The sequence below is a fragment of the Microcaecilia unicolor genome, chromosome 3 (assembly GCF_901765095.1).
Source record: "Microcaecilia unicolor chromosome 3, aMicUni1.1, whole genome shotgun sequence".
Taxonomy (NCBI): domain Eukaryota; kingdom Metazoa; phylum Chordata; class Amphibia; order Gymnophiona; family Siphonopidae; genus Microcaecilia; species Microcaecilia unicolor.
The window spans coordinates 289,090,543-289,110,263 of NC_044033.1; the positions used below are offsets into that span (position 1 = coordinate 289,090,543).

General features: G+C 45.3%; 1 protein-coding gene across 9 annotated transcripts in view; it reads right to left on the reverse strand.

Moving 5' to 3' along the window:
- Positions 1–19,721, reverse strand: part of HDAC7 (histone deacetylase 7) — a 964,197-nt gene that overhangs the window by 178,780 nt on the left and 765,696 nt on the right. For 7 of the 9 annotated variants that reach the window (XM_030198155.1, XM_030198159.1, XM_030198158.1 and 4 more), the window contains 3 exons: positions 8,913–9,132; positions 6,799–6,932; positions 2,716–2,836 (listed from right to left, as the gene is read on the reverse strand). In XM_030198155.1, coding sequence (XP_030054015.1) covers positions 2,716–2,836; positions 6,799–6,932; positions 8,913–9,132 — 475 coding nt within the window. The remainder of the gene's footprint in view (positions 1–2,715; positions 2,837–6,798; positions 6,933–8,912; positions 9,133–19,721) is intronic. The other 2 variants (XM_030198154.1, XM_030198153.1) reach the window with 1 other exon arrangement.

Genomic DNA, 19,721 nt, shown 5'->3' on the forward strand with positions numbered 1-19,721 from the left:
TCGGGGACCAAGGAAACAACCGCAGGTCTCGCCCGATGGCTCCCCCGATGGCCGCTTTCCTCCAGGTGGCACAAGCTGGATCAGGCGGACTGGAACATACTGGAACAAGCAGGATCAGGCGGACTGGACACGCTGGATGGAGTGGAATAAGCTGGAGCAGAGAAAAGCCGAATGGCAGGACCGGGATAAGCTGGAACAGATGGACTGGAGCAGAGTAGCGGGCAGGCTGGAGCGAGCTGGGTCAGGCGGACAGGGCTATGCTGGACTGAAGAAGTTGGAGCAGATAGGATGGATAAACTGGGACAGGCTGGGTCAGGGGGGGTTGGAGCAGACTGGGTTTCTTAGCCAAAAGCTCCCCAGGTCCAGCCCTGGGACCAGTCGGATCAGACAGATCGGGACACAAGTTCACCAGGTCCAGTCCATGCACAGCACAGACAGAGTGAAGTCGCGAGGCACAGAGAATCCGCGAGGGCCTCACAGCAACTCCCCTGATCTGTCCCACCCTCGGATGATGTTACAGCGTGGTCGGGCCGGGTTGGACGAAGTGTTCCGTACAGGCGAGAGGTTACATCGCCCTCTCGCCCCGAGTCCAGGACATCCGTCTGTGCTGTGTCGGGCGGGGCGCTCCCGAATCGCTGGCCGGGACAGTCCTCTTACCAAGTTACCAGCAGCGCGATTGGCCGCGTGGTCGGGTCCGCCGACTGGCCTCGCGACCAGGCCAGGTCAGTAGACGGCGCCAAGGTCGAACTTCGGTGTCGCCATGGGCCACTGCCACTCTGCCTCTGCTTTCCGGTCTGGTCTCACGGGTCCCTCCTCGTAGTGCGTGCGTCCCGGATCTGTGGCCAGCGAGTCCGCGCCCGGGCCGTTCCGGCCAGGGAGTGCAGCGGCGGTGTACGGAGCCTCGAGTAGGATTGCTGGCTGTCTAGCTCTTCTCGCGCCCGGGGGTCGTCTGGATGGTTCGGGCTATGGCAGAGAGGCAGTGGGAGCACTGGGGCGATCGCTCATCAATTGTGCCCAGCAGAGCTCCTCACGGTGCATCCTCATCAGTTGGCCACTCAACTTTGGGGTAACTCGAGGGGTACCCAATGAGTTCAAGGCAAGGAACCAGGTTACTGCGGGATTTGAGTCCTTTCTCTTGATGTACATATATTCTGAATACAGCTCCCGATGGGAGTATTACCAAGGCATTGGCTGGACTGACAGCCTTGTCAAAAGAACTGGTAGAAAATTCAGGCTTTGATGACCCATTCACCAAATGGATGGAAGATTGGTTTGGGGGAATTGGAGTGGGCTGATTACTTCTGTATTGACCCACGGTTGCTGTGGCTGCAGCCATATTGGTAACATGCGGATGCTGCTGCATTCCATGTATTCGCGGCCTATTCCAAAGACTAATTGATGCGACCCTAACTAAGACTATGTACCAGCATGAAGAGCCTGATGATGAAGATGGCAATAGCCGGGCTTCCTCTAAAGACTACATAGCTTCCATTGGCATATAATAATCTCAAGACTGCATGAAGTTTCAGGATTAAAAGAAAGAGTCTTGGAAAGGAATCTATCTTAGAGACTTGAGAAAACATATGTAACAATGATAAACAGGAGGGAAATGTAGAGAAAATATTGTGTTAATATAGGGTTAATCATTCATACAATTTTAAATAAACGAAGAAGAGGAACAGTTCAGCTCTGACCTTGTGCGCATTATAAGTAGAACTGAATGTTCTGAGATATGCTTTTTGCCTAGCTAGCTTACTAACAGTCTAGAACTGTAACATGTTGAAATGTATTTGTGATGACAGACACACAGACACCATGTCTCCTTTGTGGAACTGCACGTAGGCATTGAAGGAGAAAGGTTTATAAGAGTAGAGGGGTTTTTTTTTGAGTCAGATAACCTCCTGATTGATGTTGGATTTTTGTCTCCTTTGCAAAAATAAAGATGTTTGTCTTTTAAGCCTGTTTGGTGTCTTGGGATTTGTGAGTATATTAATTAAATTTTCTTAACAGCTCAGTCATTGCAGAAGAGCTTCGCCCGATCCATCTGAAAATAAACATGTCCCCAGACGTTCCTCAGCTCCTCAATGCGTGACCACATTTTGTGGTACTTCTTCAGGAGCTTCTTCAGAAGCCTGAGGAGCGGAAATCCGGGACTCTGGCTGGACGTTAGTCCCGCTGATTATATGTGAAGTAGTTTCACCTTCACAACTGAGCAATTCGTTATAAAGATTATGTAAGCAGGATTGAGCTTTGTTCAGGTATAAGGGGGTGTGTATCCATGTTGGTTTGTGCTTTGTTATAATAAATAGAATTTGGATACACATTTTGTTGGTCTGGAGCACATTAAGTGATTTATATAGAAGTGCTCTGGTTTCTATTAGCATATCCCCTCTTATTTAAACAGACCTCAAAATATTAGCCAGGCCCAGGACCAACAAACAGGGTTTCTAACCTTCTAGTATTTGACCAGACTGGTTTTTTGTACGAGATGCTAGAGGTTGGCAGAAAGTGCTGTCTGTCAACTGTTGAACTTGGGGCAGCTCTGTCAGCAAAAACCCCAGTCCAGCATTTCCCATCTAAGCATCACCCTCTGTCACTGCATCACCTAGGAACCTGCAGCAGCAGGAACAACAAAACTAGAGGCCAACCAAATTTCAGTTTTGGCGCCAAAACTGGCCCAAAATTCAAATTCAGTCTTGTTTCAGTTCAGCTCACCTGCAAGCTTCCTGTTGTCCAGCTTAAGCCGACTGACGGGATTGGTACCATACAGCAGGACGTGCTGCTCCGAGTGCACAGACTGCAGCTCCTCCAGACTCGCCTTCCGCCCACGCAGACACTGAGGCAGGAAGAAAAGGGGGCAGCCTTCAGGACACCGGCTTCAGCAGTGACGCTTAATCCAGAGCAAGAGAGGAAAGGAAGAGAGAAATGAAAAGAGGAAAAAGACCAAAAGCCATGGAAAGGCAAAGAGAAACGGAGGAAAACAAGAAAAGGTAGCAGACAGGCACTGAAGTTGTACAGGGCCAGTCATGGCACGATAACAGAGAGGAGTTTGTTAAACTAACACCCAGCTTCTCTGGCTTTCCTGTCTTCTGGTGCAATTCACTACCACTCCCTCAGTGCATAAGGGACACATTCAAGGTGCCAAAAACAGAAACCTAAACTGATGTATATACAAATCAAAGTCACAAGGTCCATGGCTCAGATATTACACAGTCTTGCTTTTCTCCCTCCCTGCTGAGGAACCACCAGCTAATCCGATATGGAGCACCGTGGCCTTGGCACTTTTACATGGTCATAAGAACAGCCTTTAAAACAAAAACTGTACAAGAGGAGCAAATTGGTCCCATTCTGCTCTTAAAAAAAAATCCCTACTGAATGGAGGAGTAGCTTAATTTTATTTATGTATTTATATACTACCTAGACCTAAGCGGTTTACAATTTCTATTACAGTTAATTTGCCTCACAATCTAAGTAGTATATTATACCTGGGGTGACGGAGGGATAAGTGACTTGCTCACGGTCACGTGGAGCTGCAGAGGGAACTGAACCCGGTTCCCCAGGATCTCAACTCACTTCCGATCGTTAGGCTACTCCTCCGGGCTCTGAATCAGGGAAGCCATTGTTCAAATCCCATTGCTCATGTACAAGCATAGATCCTAAGACTTCAGGGACAGGGAAATACCTACTGTTCCTGAATGTAACTCACCAAAAGCTACTACTGAAAAAGGTGTGAGCTCATCCCCCCCCCTTCCCCCTACTACCAAAATAATTTCCTTTGTGGCTTCACAACACTGTACTACACATTCAGGACCTAAAAGATTCAAAATTAATACTTCCATTTAAAGATGCTTTCTGAAACATGCACATGCAATGACGTGGATATGGAAAAATATCTGTGCCCATCTCTCCTTGTTCTTCACCTCTGGGATATCTCCCAAACATTTGGTGAAGTTCAGATATAAAACTGAAAAAAAGCTGCCCCCAAAATAATCCCCTTATGATCCTCATAGACCTCTAACATAGCCTGAAGATGTGGCGTGGATAAGATGCAACACCAAAAAGTTGTCATATAATATAATCGTGCATCCAGAAAACCTGGTGTAGACTGAATGCCAAACCAAAAAGTTATTCAGGGTTGACAACTGTATGTGCGCATTTGTGAAATACAAGGATCCCTAAACCAATACCATTTTATTATCCTTGTGGGCACCCTGACATGTTACAAAATTTAAGAATGGCAATGAATTGGAAAGTTATCAGCAGGGGAGAGACATGTACACTGACAGGGAGATCGCCCAATGTCCTGCCATTTGGGCAGCAGGCTTACAGGTGATTTTGAAAACAGAAATGTAATTACAATAAAATACTAAGCTGTGTGGGAGAGTCCTCTGTGTACGTTCCTACTGACAGGGCAGAACTTCAAAATCATGATTTTAATTGTGATTTTGAGGCATCACCCCCACTGGCAGGAATGCATAGAGGACTCCTGCTGAGCTTAGCAAAACTATAAACAAGACACATAGAAGGTTGCCAGCTGCCTCTGTTTTTAGTCTACTTTCAAAAGGACCCTTTTACTAGGCCGCGTAAGGTTCTATACGTGCCCAACACGCGCCAAAATGGAGTTACCACATGGCTACTGTGTGGCTCTTGCGGTAACTTCTTTTTTGTTGCACATAGGTCATTACCACCCGATTATCGTGTGAGACTTTACCGTTAGGTCAATGGCTGGTGGTAAGGTCGCAGGCCCAAAATGGACGCGTGGCAATTTTTATTTTGCCGCACATCCATTTTCGGCAAATATTTTTTAAAAAGGCATTTTTTACAGGTATGCTGAAGAATGATTCTGCATGCGCCCAAAACCTGCACCTTCACTACCGCAAGCCATTTTTGAGCGCACCTTAGTAAAAGGACCCCAAAGGGAGGAAGGAAAGGTGAATAAATGTGCAGTTGTGCATTCCTGATGATGTTTTGGCTGTATGTAATGTTAGGTATGATTTAAAATCAAGTAAACTGAAATGACAATTTAAAATCATTTTGCATGATTTTTTACATTAATATTTGAAATCACCCTTTTTACCCTGATTTTGATTTTAGATTTGATTTGGAGTCACGTATTCAAATAATTTTGTATCTTTTTGGTTATGAAATCAAAAATAATTTAAAATGATGCTTGTTGATTTAATCTTAGGATTCATGGATTTATTACTGTGATGGTCAATAACACTGGCGAGGTCTAAACTGGAGCCTAAGCTACCAAACTCTATAAACCTAATTTATATATTAATTCTTGCCATGGATTTGTACATCCATGCATCAATATTGATGGATTTCTCTATAATCCTGTATTCCTGTGTCAACTGCATTTCACAGTAGTACCTTGCTCTGCCAATTCTCAATTTGAATCATTTGTTGACCGATTTTGATTTGAAAATCACAACTGATTTACTGATTTTGATTTCAAATTCATTCTGTACTTAGTGATTTTGATTTGAAATCTTTGCCAAAATGATTTTACCTAACATTGGTTGTACGATGATCACAACATAGGAATACTTGGGTGCAATGACACCACCTAACAACAATTTAGTTTTGGGTCTGATCAACACCAATATTTCAGGATATGTCAGTGGGTCTATGAGGACCATAAGAGGATTATTTCCAGAGAGGATCCACATATCCCACAAATATTTTGTGCAAATATGCTACTTGCTATCTTTTGGATTTTCAGGAGATGTCACGGAGGAAGAGTCACCTGACACAGGTATCGTTTTCTGTATCCAGGTATGTACATACACATTCTCTAAAGTAGGAATCATCAGTTCTATGTTGAATGTCTAGTGAAATTTCAAATTATCTACCCTGATGCTATAAAAACTGCTCATCCCCCCTCACCACATATACAAAAAAAGCTGTTCTTTTCATTGTCTTCCTGATAGAGATTTTTTTTACAAACCTTTTTGTTAAATTTCTGCATAAAAGCAGTAAACAACTCCTAATAAATACATAAATGAAATAAATTGATCTAGTAGCTCTATCGGTCCTGGAGTAAAACAGACCATTATTGTGACTGGTGTACCATTATCTGAAGATAATCTCCAGTGGGGTCTGATGGCAAGATTTTATACTTGTCAGAATTAAAGACTCGTTGAACATCCTCTTTTTCTCCTCACTTTGTTCTTCTGTGCTAAAATTTTAACCCTCCTCATATACTGTGCAGATTCTCAGTCTTTGGCATAAACCCTGCACACTGAGGTGGCCAAGAAGTCATATTACTGCCTGTTTTTGTCCTGCTGACTCATGTACATGCGCTTTTCAGATCACACAGGTTCCTTTCCTCCACACTATCTGAAGAAGGAAGCACCATGTAATCTCAGAAGCTCATGTATGACATTAGGATAATTTTACCACCTAAACCTCTCTCTACCACTTCTCACAGTTCCTCCTTTTTCTAGTAGTGAATCAGGATTTAGCTTCAAAATCTGTGGTTAGGAAGTGATCCTAGGAAACTCCTCTATAGCTCCAGGTAAAAGCATGTATTACCTTCACCAGAATAAGATAGGAATCCCCTAGTTTTCCAGTTCTCTCCATAGGTGTAGTTTCGGGTGGGGGTAGTGCTGCCCCCCCCCCCCCCATTTTAGGAGTGCTAATGCTGAATCAATCCCCCCCCCTCACAGTAAACAGGCAAACTACAACTATGGTTTTCCTTCAGGTCTGTTCCTCTCTGCAGTGACTTCGTGATTCCACACCTCACTGGTCACGGTTTTACCATGTGGCCTGCTCCTTGGGGTGGGCAGTTACCTCACAAAGGCTGCGCAGTCCCCGCTCCTGCAAGCGGGACACAATGCTCTGTATTCTCCCAGCATGCTCTGGGTGGTTACGGTTGTCTCCACAGGAGCACTGGTGTTTCAGCATCACCGAGTCATACACGATGCCTAGAGTGCAAAAAATACAAATGTGTGAGGAAAGCCCAGGGAGGAGAACAAGAAGGTCAGAGATGGAGATGATGGAAGGGGACAGGAAGGGGAGAGGTTTCTTGTGTCTATTGCTTTCACTTTAGATCTGATTCCCAGGCATCCTTTCTTTGAGCCTCAATATTCTATTGCATAAAAAAATAAGAACTATTAATATGTCTACTACTCTTAGGTGTTTATAATTGAAGAGGACAGTTCTGAAACCTCTTAAGTACATTTTTTTTTCAAAAGTGAGTTCATACCAGAGACAAACTGCCTTTATAGATAGCCATAGGATGTGTGAAATTTGCACTAAAAGGCATTTATGCATAAGATATATGATACTCGGGGACAAACATTTTCGTATGTTACAATAAAAACTTGCACTTATCCAGAGAACAGTTTTTCGTACTTGACAGATTTTGGAACTCATCTCTTCAATTGCAAATTTAGGTGTTTATTCTCCAGCTAATTAGGTTTTTTTTTTTTTAGGGTACAGAAAAACCATCTGTGTTTATCAGTGTTTTCACATCATGGGTACTAGTTCAGGATACCTTTTCAGTGGAATCAAACAATGTATGTCTGTGTCACTTTGGAGACAGAACAGAAAAAAAAAACACACAAAAATTGAGTAGAAGATAAAAGACAAACCAAGGGCAAGTGACAGAATACTAGGGGAAATTATGTTTTTCTGCTATTTAGCCAATTAGAGTTTTTACACTAGGGATGCATTATCAGTGTTTATCAGTTATAACCTAAAATCAGAAACCTTAAGGAGAAATTAGATCTTACCTGCTAATTTTCAGAACCTGTGAGTTGTGACAGTCAACCACAGGTTCTGGACTGGTCTGGTGAGAATGCTAAGGAACTATTAGTTATGCCCACACTTGTTAACTGCTGACCTGGGAAAAAATATAGATCTGACATGCACCGATGTGAAAATGGAAAAAAAAAATACCTGTGTCAGACTCGTCCTTTCCCCCTTGACATCAAGGGTCTTGTTTATGTTCCTCTTTCAGTTAATAGCACAGAGCTTTAGAGCTCATCGATCAAGATACAGCTATTAACAAAACATGGAGCTATGTATTTTCCCAAAGAAATAATTTGTCTTATATGTTAAAAATATATAAATTAAAAATTAACCATAAATGAAAGATCTTTAACAATGCATAAGAGAAGCAGTGATTGAATAGAGTACGGCCACATAAGCTTTTGTCAGACAATTATTAGTTCCTTTCAGTAGAAAAATCAGTGAGAAAAAGTTTTCTAACGTTTACATCAGTGTTTTGTTTACGATTCCATTTTCTTTCCTGGTGTAGGAATTTTGGTATTCAGTGAAAGAATTCAATAGGCTTGAAACACTCGAAATAATAAGTGTAATAAAACCTTCCTCAAAGTTCATTTGCACTCCATGCAGATAATCGCCTTCATGCCTGTAAAGCATGAACACAGCACAGACAGCTGCAAAGTACACTCTGGGAAAGGACAGTTAAGGTTTAAAGCACTATGAGACACTGAAGCAACTAAAAGAGAAATACAGACAAGTCCCCTAACGCTGTTAATGAAACACAGGATCATGTCAGGTCTTTAGGGTTTTTTTTCCAAGAAAGTAATTAAAGTTTTATATGCAAAAAATTTTAAATTTAAAAAAATGTTAACAGAGGACAGACTTGTTAGAGATGTATAGGTACTGGTGATTGATTGGACAGAGTAAGGCCGTGTAAGTTTGTGTCAGGCACTAGTGGTTCCTTTTCATTAGAAGAGGATTTTTTTTGGTACAAAAACGAGTGATTATTTTTCTAAATTTTGTTTAAGATTGGACAATTCTTCCATCAGGCAGATCACAGAAGTGTGAAACAAACAGTAACATGGGTTTTGAGGGGAAAAAAAGCCTCCCCCACTTTGTTCGCATCCCCTTCTCTCTCTCTTTGTCATAGACCCTGTCCACATTTCCATGGATACCTGTAATGAAGCGGTTCTTGGCAGGCTGCTCTGGAACAGGATGTGACATCTTGGCAGGCGGCTCTTGAACAGGTAAGGATAGTGTGGCAGAGGCGGGGGATGACTGCGCCCTTGAAAGGGGTCTGTGGAGAGCATGCATACTGGGTACCACAAGGGCATCCAGAGGTGTCGGCCTTCTGAGCTGCTGAATCCTCTGCTGCTGTTCCCAAAGATATGCCTGCTGAACAGAAAGAAGCAGCATAAATTTATGTTTAAATTATCTTTATTGAACACAAAATCGCCAAAGCAAAATACAAACTTGAAATCAACAAACATCAGATTGTGGCAATAAGCATTTACCAAATCAGAAGTATTTTCCCATTCAAGAACTACCCCTCACTTTTACACACCCCCTGCCCCCATACCCACCACCCCATCCCACCCAATCTTCACTGCTGGAGGCATCAAAACAGAAGAAGAAACATAGTCCAAAGGAACTATTGATGACTGAGAATTCTGCTGCAAGGTAGCCCAAAAATGCTCCGAGACGTGCTGAAAATGTTCACCTCTCATGGATGAAATATCCACTATGCCCAAGTGGATTGCTAACAAAGAAATCAGGTGGGTGCGCCACATCGTAAGAGTTGGAGTGGAAGATTCATGCCAACAAAGCAGGGGCGTAGCTATGGGTGGGCCTGGGTGGGCCCAGGCCCACCCAATTTCAGCTCTGGCCCGCCCACCCACTCTTCCTCAAGGCCCGCGCCAGCCCCAGCTCCCATTGCCGGCCACTGCTGCTTTTTCTGATGAGCAGCAGGGCCGGCGCTACAAAAAGAAGCAGCGCTCAGCTGACTGAGCTGAGCGCCAACGCGACGAGAAAAAATGTTTTTAAAAAAACGTGGCACCGCAGGCAGCCTCGAAACATTGGCTGCTGGCTCTGCAGGCTCCTCCCGTCTCTTATGTCACTGCCCCTGCTTCGCTCCAGGGGCAGTGACGTAAGAGACGGGAGGAGCCTGCAGAGCCAGCAGCCAATGCTTTGAGGCTGCCTGTGGTGCCGCGTTTTTTTTTTTAAACATTTTTTCTCATCGTGTTAGCGTTGGCGCTCAGCTCAGTCAGCTGAGCGCTTCTTTTTGTAGCGTCGGCCCTGCTGTTCATCAGGAAAAGCAGCAGTGGCCGGCAATGGGAGCTGGGGCTGGTGAATCGGGAGAGGGAAAACGGATGGCAGGATGGGGAGAAAGAGGGAAAACGGAAGGATGGGGACAGAAAGAGGGAAAACAGATGGGAGGATGGCAGAGAAAGAGGGAAAACGGAAGGATGGGGAGAGAAAGAGGGAAAACAGATGGAAGGATGGCAGAGAAAGAGGGAAAACAGATGGAAGGATGGGGAGAGAAAGAGGGAAAACGGAAGGATAGGGAGAGAAAGAGGGAAAACAGATGGAAGGATGGCAGAGAAAGAGGGAAAACGGACGGATAGGGAGAGAAAGAGGGAAAACAGACGGGAGGATGGCAGAGAAAGAGGGAAAACAGACGGAAGGATGGGGAGAGAAAGAGGGAAAACAGACGGAAGGATGGGGAGAGAAAGAGGGGAGATGGATGAAAGGATGCAGAGAAAAAGGGGAGAGACTGGAAGGATGTGGAGAGAGAAGGGACACTGAACAGAAAAGGGTAGAGAGATAGACACTGGTTAGAAGGAGGGAGAGAGACATTAGATGGAAGGATCAGGAGAGAGGGTAGATGGGTAGAAGGATGGAGAGAGAAAGAGGGAAGACGCTGGATGGAAGGGTAGGGAGAAAGAGGTGACACGATGGAAGGATGCAGAAAGAAAGAGAGGAGACTATTGGAAGGATGGGGAGAGAGAGGGGAGACACTGGAAGGATGGGGAGAGAAAGATGAGAGCTGCTGCATGGAAAGGGGGAGTAGTGAAAGATTGGAGAATAAGAGGAAGGGGCATGGGGAGAACAAGGGTGAGAAAAAGATGAAAAGCCATAAGTAGATGAAGGAAATTAAAGAATGGATAGTAAGAATGAATTAAATCTGGACACAGAGAGAGGCAGAAAAATATTGAAGAAAGCAAAGAAAAAGGAGAGAAAAATGACAAATGGCCACGAAACCCTGGCAGAAGAGTTAAGCGAAAACGAAGGAAAGCAGAATCTAGAGACTGGGAGCAACACAATGAGAAAAAGTAAATGGCCATACAACAAAGGTAAAGAAAATAATTTTATTTTTAATTTAGGATAAAGTAATATGGTGTTAATAAAGTTTCAGAGACCAATACTTCCTTCCTTAGGTCAGGAGAGGATACTGTAACAGCATTATACTGACCTGAGGCAGGAGGTTTTGGCCTCTGAAAGCTCACTGAAAAGGATTAGGCTATTAAATAAATTGTCTGAAATCTGATGCACTGAAAAGCAGCACTTTACCCTGTGTGACAAATGCATCTGAGTGTGACTAAATTTTGCTGGGGGGGGGGGGGGGGGTAGAGAGAAAATTTAGTGCCCACCCACTTTGGGTTCAGGCCCACCCAAAATTGGCAGTCTGGCTACACCACTACAACAAAGCAGGATTATTTTTTTCCCCAATTAAAACAGCCTATATGAGAAAGTTCTGTAATATAGATGGTACTGGCAATGAAACCTTTAACACTTCAAAGAGCACCAAGGGCACAAAGGCAATCAGGTGGGCACACAGCATGAATTTAGTAACATGATGCAACTGAAGAGCAAAAGCCAAAAGATAATGAAGAGACACACCAAGAGCCGTTTTTAAGAAGCTGACAGTCCTTAGGCAAAACTTCCAAGAACAGAGGATCTTAGTTCAGGAGAACTCCTTAGGACTGACTTTTCTAATAGACTCACAGTCTATTTTACATAGAAAATCCAAATCGGAAATGAGATGTCCAAGTTGGGATGTGTCAATTTTGGCTAGTACTTCAGAATAGGATCTACTAATATAGAGCCTGTTCTGAAATACCTCCAGGAACAGACATGTATATACTGGTTGCATGCAGTGGGAGCATCCATTTTGTACGAATCAACATCCAAATTATCAATGGGAGTCAACACAGCAACATAAACATGTTATGTTGATATTCCAGAACACACACAAATATGTGCTGGAACATACATGTGTGTCAGCCATGTGTAGGTTTTCCAAAGCTATTACAGCACCCGATATGCTTTGCCAGTATCACTTTTGGAAGGTGCAAAACCACTGGTGGATTAAGGAGGCAACCATCCTTAACCTTTCCAGAGCAGCACTGAACAAAACAAGCCACTTTACCTAATCAGGAGCAGGTGTAAATCTTAATGCTGATATTGGCAGACAAATATGTACGCACATGGGTCGTTTTGACCCCGCCCTAGTCCCAGCAAAAACATGACCAGACCATCCTCCATTGCCACATGCACATATTCAATATTTTGGCTATGTACACCCTGACTTTTCAAAATCAGGATTTAGATATGCAGATGATACACATGTCTAAATGCCAATTAGTGAAGTAAAAAACATAAATAGGGCTTTGAAAATGAACACCTCAGGCTCCTGCACACCAACACAGTAACAAATAATTCATTCCTTCTTTTCTTGGGAACATGCATTAAAAAAAAAAAAAAAAAAGTAAAATGATGCCATAACCATCCACCCCAGGAGAAGGTTGCATGCTTTCTGAACCATAGATCATGTTAAGGATTTCTGGCCACCAGGGCATCTAAAGTTAGGAGTCATTTGTGCACATATGTAATAGAATTCTGTACACACATGAGATGAACTGTGAGCTGTGTGAAATCGAGTGTGGTACCGGAACACTGGAGGGTGGCCAATGTAACGCTGATTTTTAAAAAAGGTTCTAGAGGATTTCCGGGAAATTATAGACCAGTGAGTCTGACGTCGGTGCCGGGCAAAATGGTAGAGACTATTATTAAGAACAAAATTACAGAGCATATTCAAAAACATGGATTAATGAGACAAAGTCAACATGGATTTGTGAAGGGAAATCTTGCCTCACCAATCTACTACATTTCTTTGAAGGGGTGAACAAACATGTGGATAAAGGGGAGCCAGTTGATATTGAGGGGCATATCTCCAAGAACAGGTACGTGAAGGTGCGAGAGAGACCGTATTTTCGAAAAAGATGGGCGTCCATCTTTTGTTTCGATAATACGGTTTATGCCAGGCAAATGCATCGGATGTGTGTGGATATGAGCTGGGCGGTTTCCTTTTTCAGCGATCTCAAAAACAAACAACTCCAAGGCATTTGGTCTTGGGAGGGGCCAAGATTCATAGTGCACTGGTCCCCCTCACGTGCCAGGACACCAACCGGGCACCCTAGGGGGCACTTGTAACCAGTGCTTTTTTTGTGCCGGTACGCAACGGTACGGCGTACCGGCACCTTTTTCTCCTCCTCCCCTCCCATTATTTCCAGCGATTCTCCGCCTCTCTCCTGCCCTCCCATCGACGTGCAGCGATTTTTCCGTCCCTCCCCTGCCCTCACCTCTCCCATATCCAGCGATTCTTCGTCCCCCAGCGTCCTCCTTCACTGCCTGCCAGCCAGCGTCGGAGTCAGAAGCGAACGGTGCAGGCAGCAATTGGCTGGCAGCGTCGTAGCTTCCCTCTGCAAGTCCCGCCTATGCGTAAACAGGAAGTTGTAGGCGGGACTTGCAGAGGGAAGCTATGATGCTGCCAGCTAATCGCTGCCTGCACCGTTCACTTCTGCATCCGACGCTGGCTGGCAGGCAGTGAAGGAGGACGCTGGGGGATGAAGAATCGCTGGATATGGGAGAGGTGAGGGCAGGGGAGGGACGGAAAAATCGCTGCACGTCGATGGGAGGGCAGGGGAGAGGCGGAGAATCGCTGGAAATAATGGGAGGGAAGGGCAGGGGAGAGAGAATTGCTGGACATGGGATGAGAGGGAAGGGCAAGGGAGAGAGAATTGCTGGACATGGGAAGGGCAGGGGAGAGAGAATTGCTGGACATGGGATGGGAGGGAAGAGCAGGGGAGAGAGAATTACTGGACATGGGATGGGATGGGAGGGAAGGGCAAGGGAGAGAGAATTGCTGGACATGGGAAGGGCAGGGGAGAGAGAATTGCTGGACATGGGAGGGAAGGGCAGGGGAGAGAGAATTGCTGGACATGGGATGGGAGGGAAGGGCAGGGGAGAGAGAATTGATGGGATGGGAGGGAAGGGCAAGAGAGAGAGAATTGCTGGACATGGGAAGGGCAGGGGAGAGAGAATTGCTGGACATGGGATGGGAGGGAAGGGCAAGGGAGAGAGAATTGCTGGACATGGGAGGGAAGGGCAGGGGAAAGAGAATTGCTGGACATGGGAAGGGCAGGGAAGAGAGAATTGCTGGACATGGGAGGGAAGGGCAAGGGAGAGAGAATTGCTGGACATGGGATGGGAGGGAAGGGCAGGGAAGAGAGAATTGCTGGACATGGAGGGGAGAGAGGAGAATCGCTGGATGGGGAGGGGAGGACAGGGAAGAGAGAATTGCTGGACATGGAGGGGAGAGAGGAGAATCACTGGACAGGGAGGGGAGGACAGGGAAGAGAGAATTGCTGGACATGGATGAGAGGGGAGAGAGGAGAAATGCTAGAAATGGATGGAGAGGAGAGCAGGAGATAGAGGAGAATTGCTGGACATGGATGGATGGAGGAGTTGGCTAGGAGAGAGGAGAAATGCTGACTTGGATGGAGGAGAGGGGAGAGAGAATTATTGCTTTATATGGATACAGAGGAGGGAAGAGAGATGAGAAATGCTGGACATGGATAGAGGGGAGGAGAGAGGAGAAGTGCTGGACATGAATGGAGGGGAGGAAAGAAAAAAGAAGATGCACATGGATGGAGATGAGGGAAAGGGAAGAGGAGAAAAACTGCACATGGATGGAGAAAATAGGCAAAAGCTGGATCCATGTTATACCTCCTCCAGTCAATTCCATGGAGGAGGACCCAGCTTTTACTTATGGATGCAGGGCAACAAAAGAAGAAGAAAGGAAGAAAGTAAAGAAATAAATGGAAAGGAAGCCCTGGAAATGGAGTTAAGAGAACAGATAGCAGCAGAATCAGAGACTGGGACCAATATGGATAGAAAAACAAAGTCACCAGACAACAAAGGTAGAAAAAATCATTTTATTTTCATTTTAGTGTTTGGAATTTGTCTTATTGTGCACTGGGTATACTGGAGCTGTAACAGCTTACAGAAATTATTTATAATGAAAAGAAATCACATTATTTTTTCTCCTATACTAGTTTAATATTTTCAATGATGTCTGTTTATATGCGCCATGGCTGGTATAAGGGGTGTGACTAATGTGGGTGTGGCTATAATAGGGGCGGTGCCACGTGTGGTGACCCCGCCCACAATGAGTACCGGCACCTTTTTTTCTACAAAAAAAGCACTGCTTGTAACAATTAAAAAAAAAAAAAAGTAAAATACCTCCCAAGTCCATAGCTCCCTTCCCTTGGGTGCTGAGCCAAATCCCATTGCCCACAACTCTACACCATTACCATAGCACTTATGGCTGAAAGAGGGCACCTAGATGTGAGTACAGTGGGTTTTGGGGGCGGTTTGGAGCGCTCCCATTTACCACCACAAGTGTAACAGGTAGGGGGGGATGGGCCTGGGTCCACCTGCCTGAAGTCCACTGCACCCACTAACAACTGCTCCAGGGACCTGCATACTGCTGTCATGGAGCTGGGTATGGCATTTGAGGCTGGCATACAGGCTGGCCAAAAAAGTTGTTAAAGTTGTTTTTTTATGGTGGGAGGGTGTTAGTGACCACTGGGGGGAGACAGGGGTGGCCATCCCCGATTCCCTCCGGTGGTCATCTGGTTACTTAGGGCACTTTTTTGGGACTTGTTTGTGAAAAAAAAAGGGTCCCAAAAAAGTGACCTAAATTCTCGCTAAAAACGCCCATTTTGTTTCGATTATCGGCCGAAGGCGCCCATCTCTGCTTGGCCGATAAACACACCCCAGCCCCGCTTTCACCACGCCTCCGACACGCCCCCGTCAACTTTGTCTGTTCCCACGACAGATTGCAGTTGGAGGTGCCCAAAATCGGCTTTCGATTATACCGATTTGGGCGCCCACGGGAGAAAGGCGCCCATCTCCCGATTTGGGTCGGAATATTGGCGCCCTTCTCTTTCGAAAATGAGCTGGATTGTGTATCTGGATTTTCATAAGGCGTTTGACAAAGTACCTCATGAAAGACTCCAGAGGAAATTGGAGAGTCATGGGATAGGAGGTAGTGTTCTATTGTGGATTAAAAACTGGTTAAAAGATAGAAAACAGAGAGTAGGGTTAAATGGTCAGTATTCTCAATGGAGAAGGGTAGTTAGTGGGGTTCTCCAGGGGTCTGTGCTGGGGAAAAGGGTGCAGAGAGAGAGGGGGGGACAGATCCTGGATGGAAAGGGGGGGGGGGTAAGAGGGAGGGCAGACCCTGGATGGATGGGAGATGGAGGACAAATGGTAGATTGAAGGTGCAGAGAGAAAGGAGAGACAGTGGATGGAAGGGATAGAAAGGGCAGACAGTGGATGGAAGGGGGAGAGAGAGAGGGCAGACGGTGGATGGAAGGGGCAGAGATAGAGGGCAGATGTGGATGGAAGGGAGAGAGAGGGCAGACAGTGGATGGAAAGGGCAGGGAGAGAGGGCAGGCATTGGATGGAGGGGACAGCAGAGAGGGCAGACATTGGATGGCAGAGAGAGAGCGAAGACAGATGCTGGATGGAAGGAAGACAGTGAAAAGAAGTTAAGGAAAGCAGAAACCAGAGACAACAAACTGTAAATAAAATATATATTTTTATTTTTTTGCTTTAGGATAAAGTAGTATTGTAGCTGTTAATAAATGATTATAAATAGAACATGTAAATAAGGTAATCTTTTTATTGGACTAATTTTAATACATTTTACTTTCAGAGAACAGAACCCCTTCCTCAGGTCAGTTCCTAGCCCAAATTACCTGCAGGTGGCTACAACCTGGTGGCTGCAGTGGCCTAATGGTTAGAGCACTGGTCTTGCAATCCAAAGGTTGCGGGTTCAAATCCCACTGCTGCTCGTTGGGATCTTGACCAAGTCACTTATCCCCAAAAGCTTCAGGTGCAAACTTAGAGCCCTCGTGGGACTGAGAAATATCCACAACACCTGAATGTTACTCACCTTGAGCTACTACTGAGCAAGATGTAATCTAAATAACCAGGATAGGATACTGTAACAGCACTATACTGTATTGACCTGAGGAAGGAGGTTTTGGCCTCTGAAAGCTAAATGTATAAGTCCAATAAAATGATATTATTTGTTTTATTTCTATTTGTTAACTTGTAAAGTGGTGATTGGTATTTGTTAGTTTTTTCAAATGTACATCTACTGTCTTTATATTTTGCACAGTACTAGGGGACATTTTCTGTTTCTGTGGTGTTGCATTGTATGCAGAGTCTGGCATCTTGGGGGTTCAGTTTAATTTTTGTCTAAATAGAAAGTTTATGATTACTTATTCTATAGTGGATTAGGGTGTATCTGTGTTTGTGAAAAAGACATGGCTTTCAGTTGGCATTGACTATGCAGGATCGACGATCTGTATTATTCTGTCTGGTTTCGTTTTACAATAGGTGAATTGATGTTCTAGTGCTCACTGAAGCGTTTAAGATGCTTTCCTTTTCCTTGTGTGACTCGTAGAAATTAAAGCTTATGGTATGGTAGAATTGCTCTATAGGTCCTGAATGTTTTGTATTTTCGGTATGCCTAGTACTGGATTTTGGAGGGGGGGGGGGGGGGGTGTTAAAAAATGACCAGCCCCAGGTGTCAACTACCCTAGGTACGCCACTGAGTGAGGGGTAGGGTTGCCAACATTTTTCACAGATTCAACATCTGGGGATGGGGGAAGGGAGAACTCCTCAACTCAGTTCAGGTAAGCCTGTATTTAAACCCAAACTATGGGGGGAGGGGGGTGCAGTTCTATAAGCGGGTGTCTCCTTTTAGGTGGCCAGTGCTGTGAAAGCCTATTCTATAATGGCATATAGGTGCCTGGATTCCATTACAGAATATGAACGTAACCCAGCATCGGCGCACCCTACGTTTATGCACCTGCCACAGACCTGTAACTGTGAATGCCCAAATGCAGCAAGGGCTTGAGATATTTTCCTGTATCCATGTTCCACCCAAGTGAATGCCCCTCTTGCAGTTATGTGAATGACCCGTGTAGCACTGCTACCATCTAGTGGCTCCACTGAGAATATTCAGCAGGGAGAACAGAGATTTGCTGGCAGCCATTCTTATGCAAATCCATCTCACTGTAACAGAGTTTTACACATAGGCGGTAGGTGGCCCAACTGTTTGGGAGGCTAAAGGGGGCGGGGTTGGGGGTGGAGCTTAAATCCATAATTGTCTGATAACACACTGAAAAAATAAATAGAAGTCACAATTAATACCTTTATTAAATTTAGATATTAGATATGTATCATATGTCAAAGAATAAAGAGGTTGCTCAAAGCATATACTAACCACAATCGCTCAACTGCAAAACACTATGCACAACTTTGTGCAAAAACACAAATATTACACTGGGCAGAACCTAATACACCAATATACCACACATACGGAAAATGCAGACCGTCAACAATATGAAACAAAGGATCATAATATCATGATACGTGTAGAGCCACAAAACACCCTAATTCATATTTAATGTGGGATAAAATGCCATAAATAAGTAAATAAATATAAACTTTTAATGTTGAACACCTAATTCTCAAAGTGGACATATTCCAAACACTATAATGAAAATAAAATTATCTTTTCTACCTTTGTTGTCTGGTGACTTTGTTTTTCTGATCGTGCTGGCCCAGTATCCGATTCTGCTGCTATCTGTCCTCTTAACTCCGTTTCCAGGGCTTCCTTTCCATTTATTTCTTTACTTTCCGCCTTTCTTCTTCATTTCTTGCCCTACATCCATAAGTAAAAGCTGGGTCTTCCACAGACTTGACTGTCCAGTGGATCCAGCTTCCGCCTATTTTCTTTCTCCATGTGCAGTTTTTCTCTCTTCCTTTTCCCTCATCTCATCTCCTTCCTCACTCTTCCCTCCCCTCCATCCATGTCCAGCAACCCTCCTCTCCCCTCCATCCACCCATGTCCAGCAATCCTCCTCTCCCCTCCATCCACCCATGTCCAGCAACCCTCCTCTCCCCTCCATCCACCCATGTCCAGCAACCCTCCTCTCCCCTCCATCCACCCATGTCCAGCAACTCTCCTCTCCCCTGCCCTCCCCTCCATCCTCCCATGTCCAGCAACTCTCCTCTCCCCTGCCCTCCCCTCCATCCTCCCATGTCCAGCAACCCTCCTCTCCCCTCCATCCACCCATGTCCAGCAACCCTCCTCTCCCCTGCACTCCCCTCCATCCTCCCATGTCCAGCAACCCTCCTCTCCCCCTGCCCTCCATCCATCATGTCCAGCAACCCTCCTCTCCTCTCCCCTCCCCTCCATTCACCCATGTCCAGCAACCCTCCTCTCCCCTCCATCCACCCATGTCCAGCAACCCTCCTCTCCCCTCCCCTCCATCCACCCATGTCCAGCAACCCTCCTCTCCCCTGCTCTCCCCGCCATCCTCCCATGTCCAGCAACCCTCCTTTCCCCCCTGCCCTCCCCTCCCCTCCATCCAGCAGCCCATGTCAACCATCTCCCTTCTGCCAGCCATTTCCTGCCTTCTTCCAGCCCCCCCCAATCCCCCTGCCATCAATCATCTCACGTCTGCCCTCAGCTGATAGCCCTCGTTCCATTCCTGCCCTCGCCCTACCTTAAAATATTGTAATTTTCCTCAAGCGGGTGGTGCTGGCATTGGCAGCAG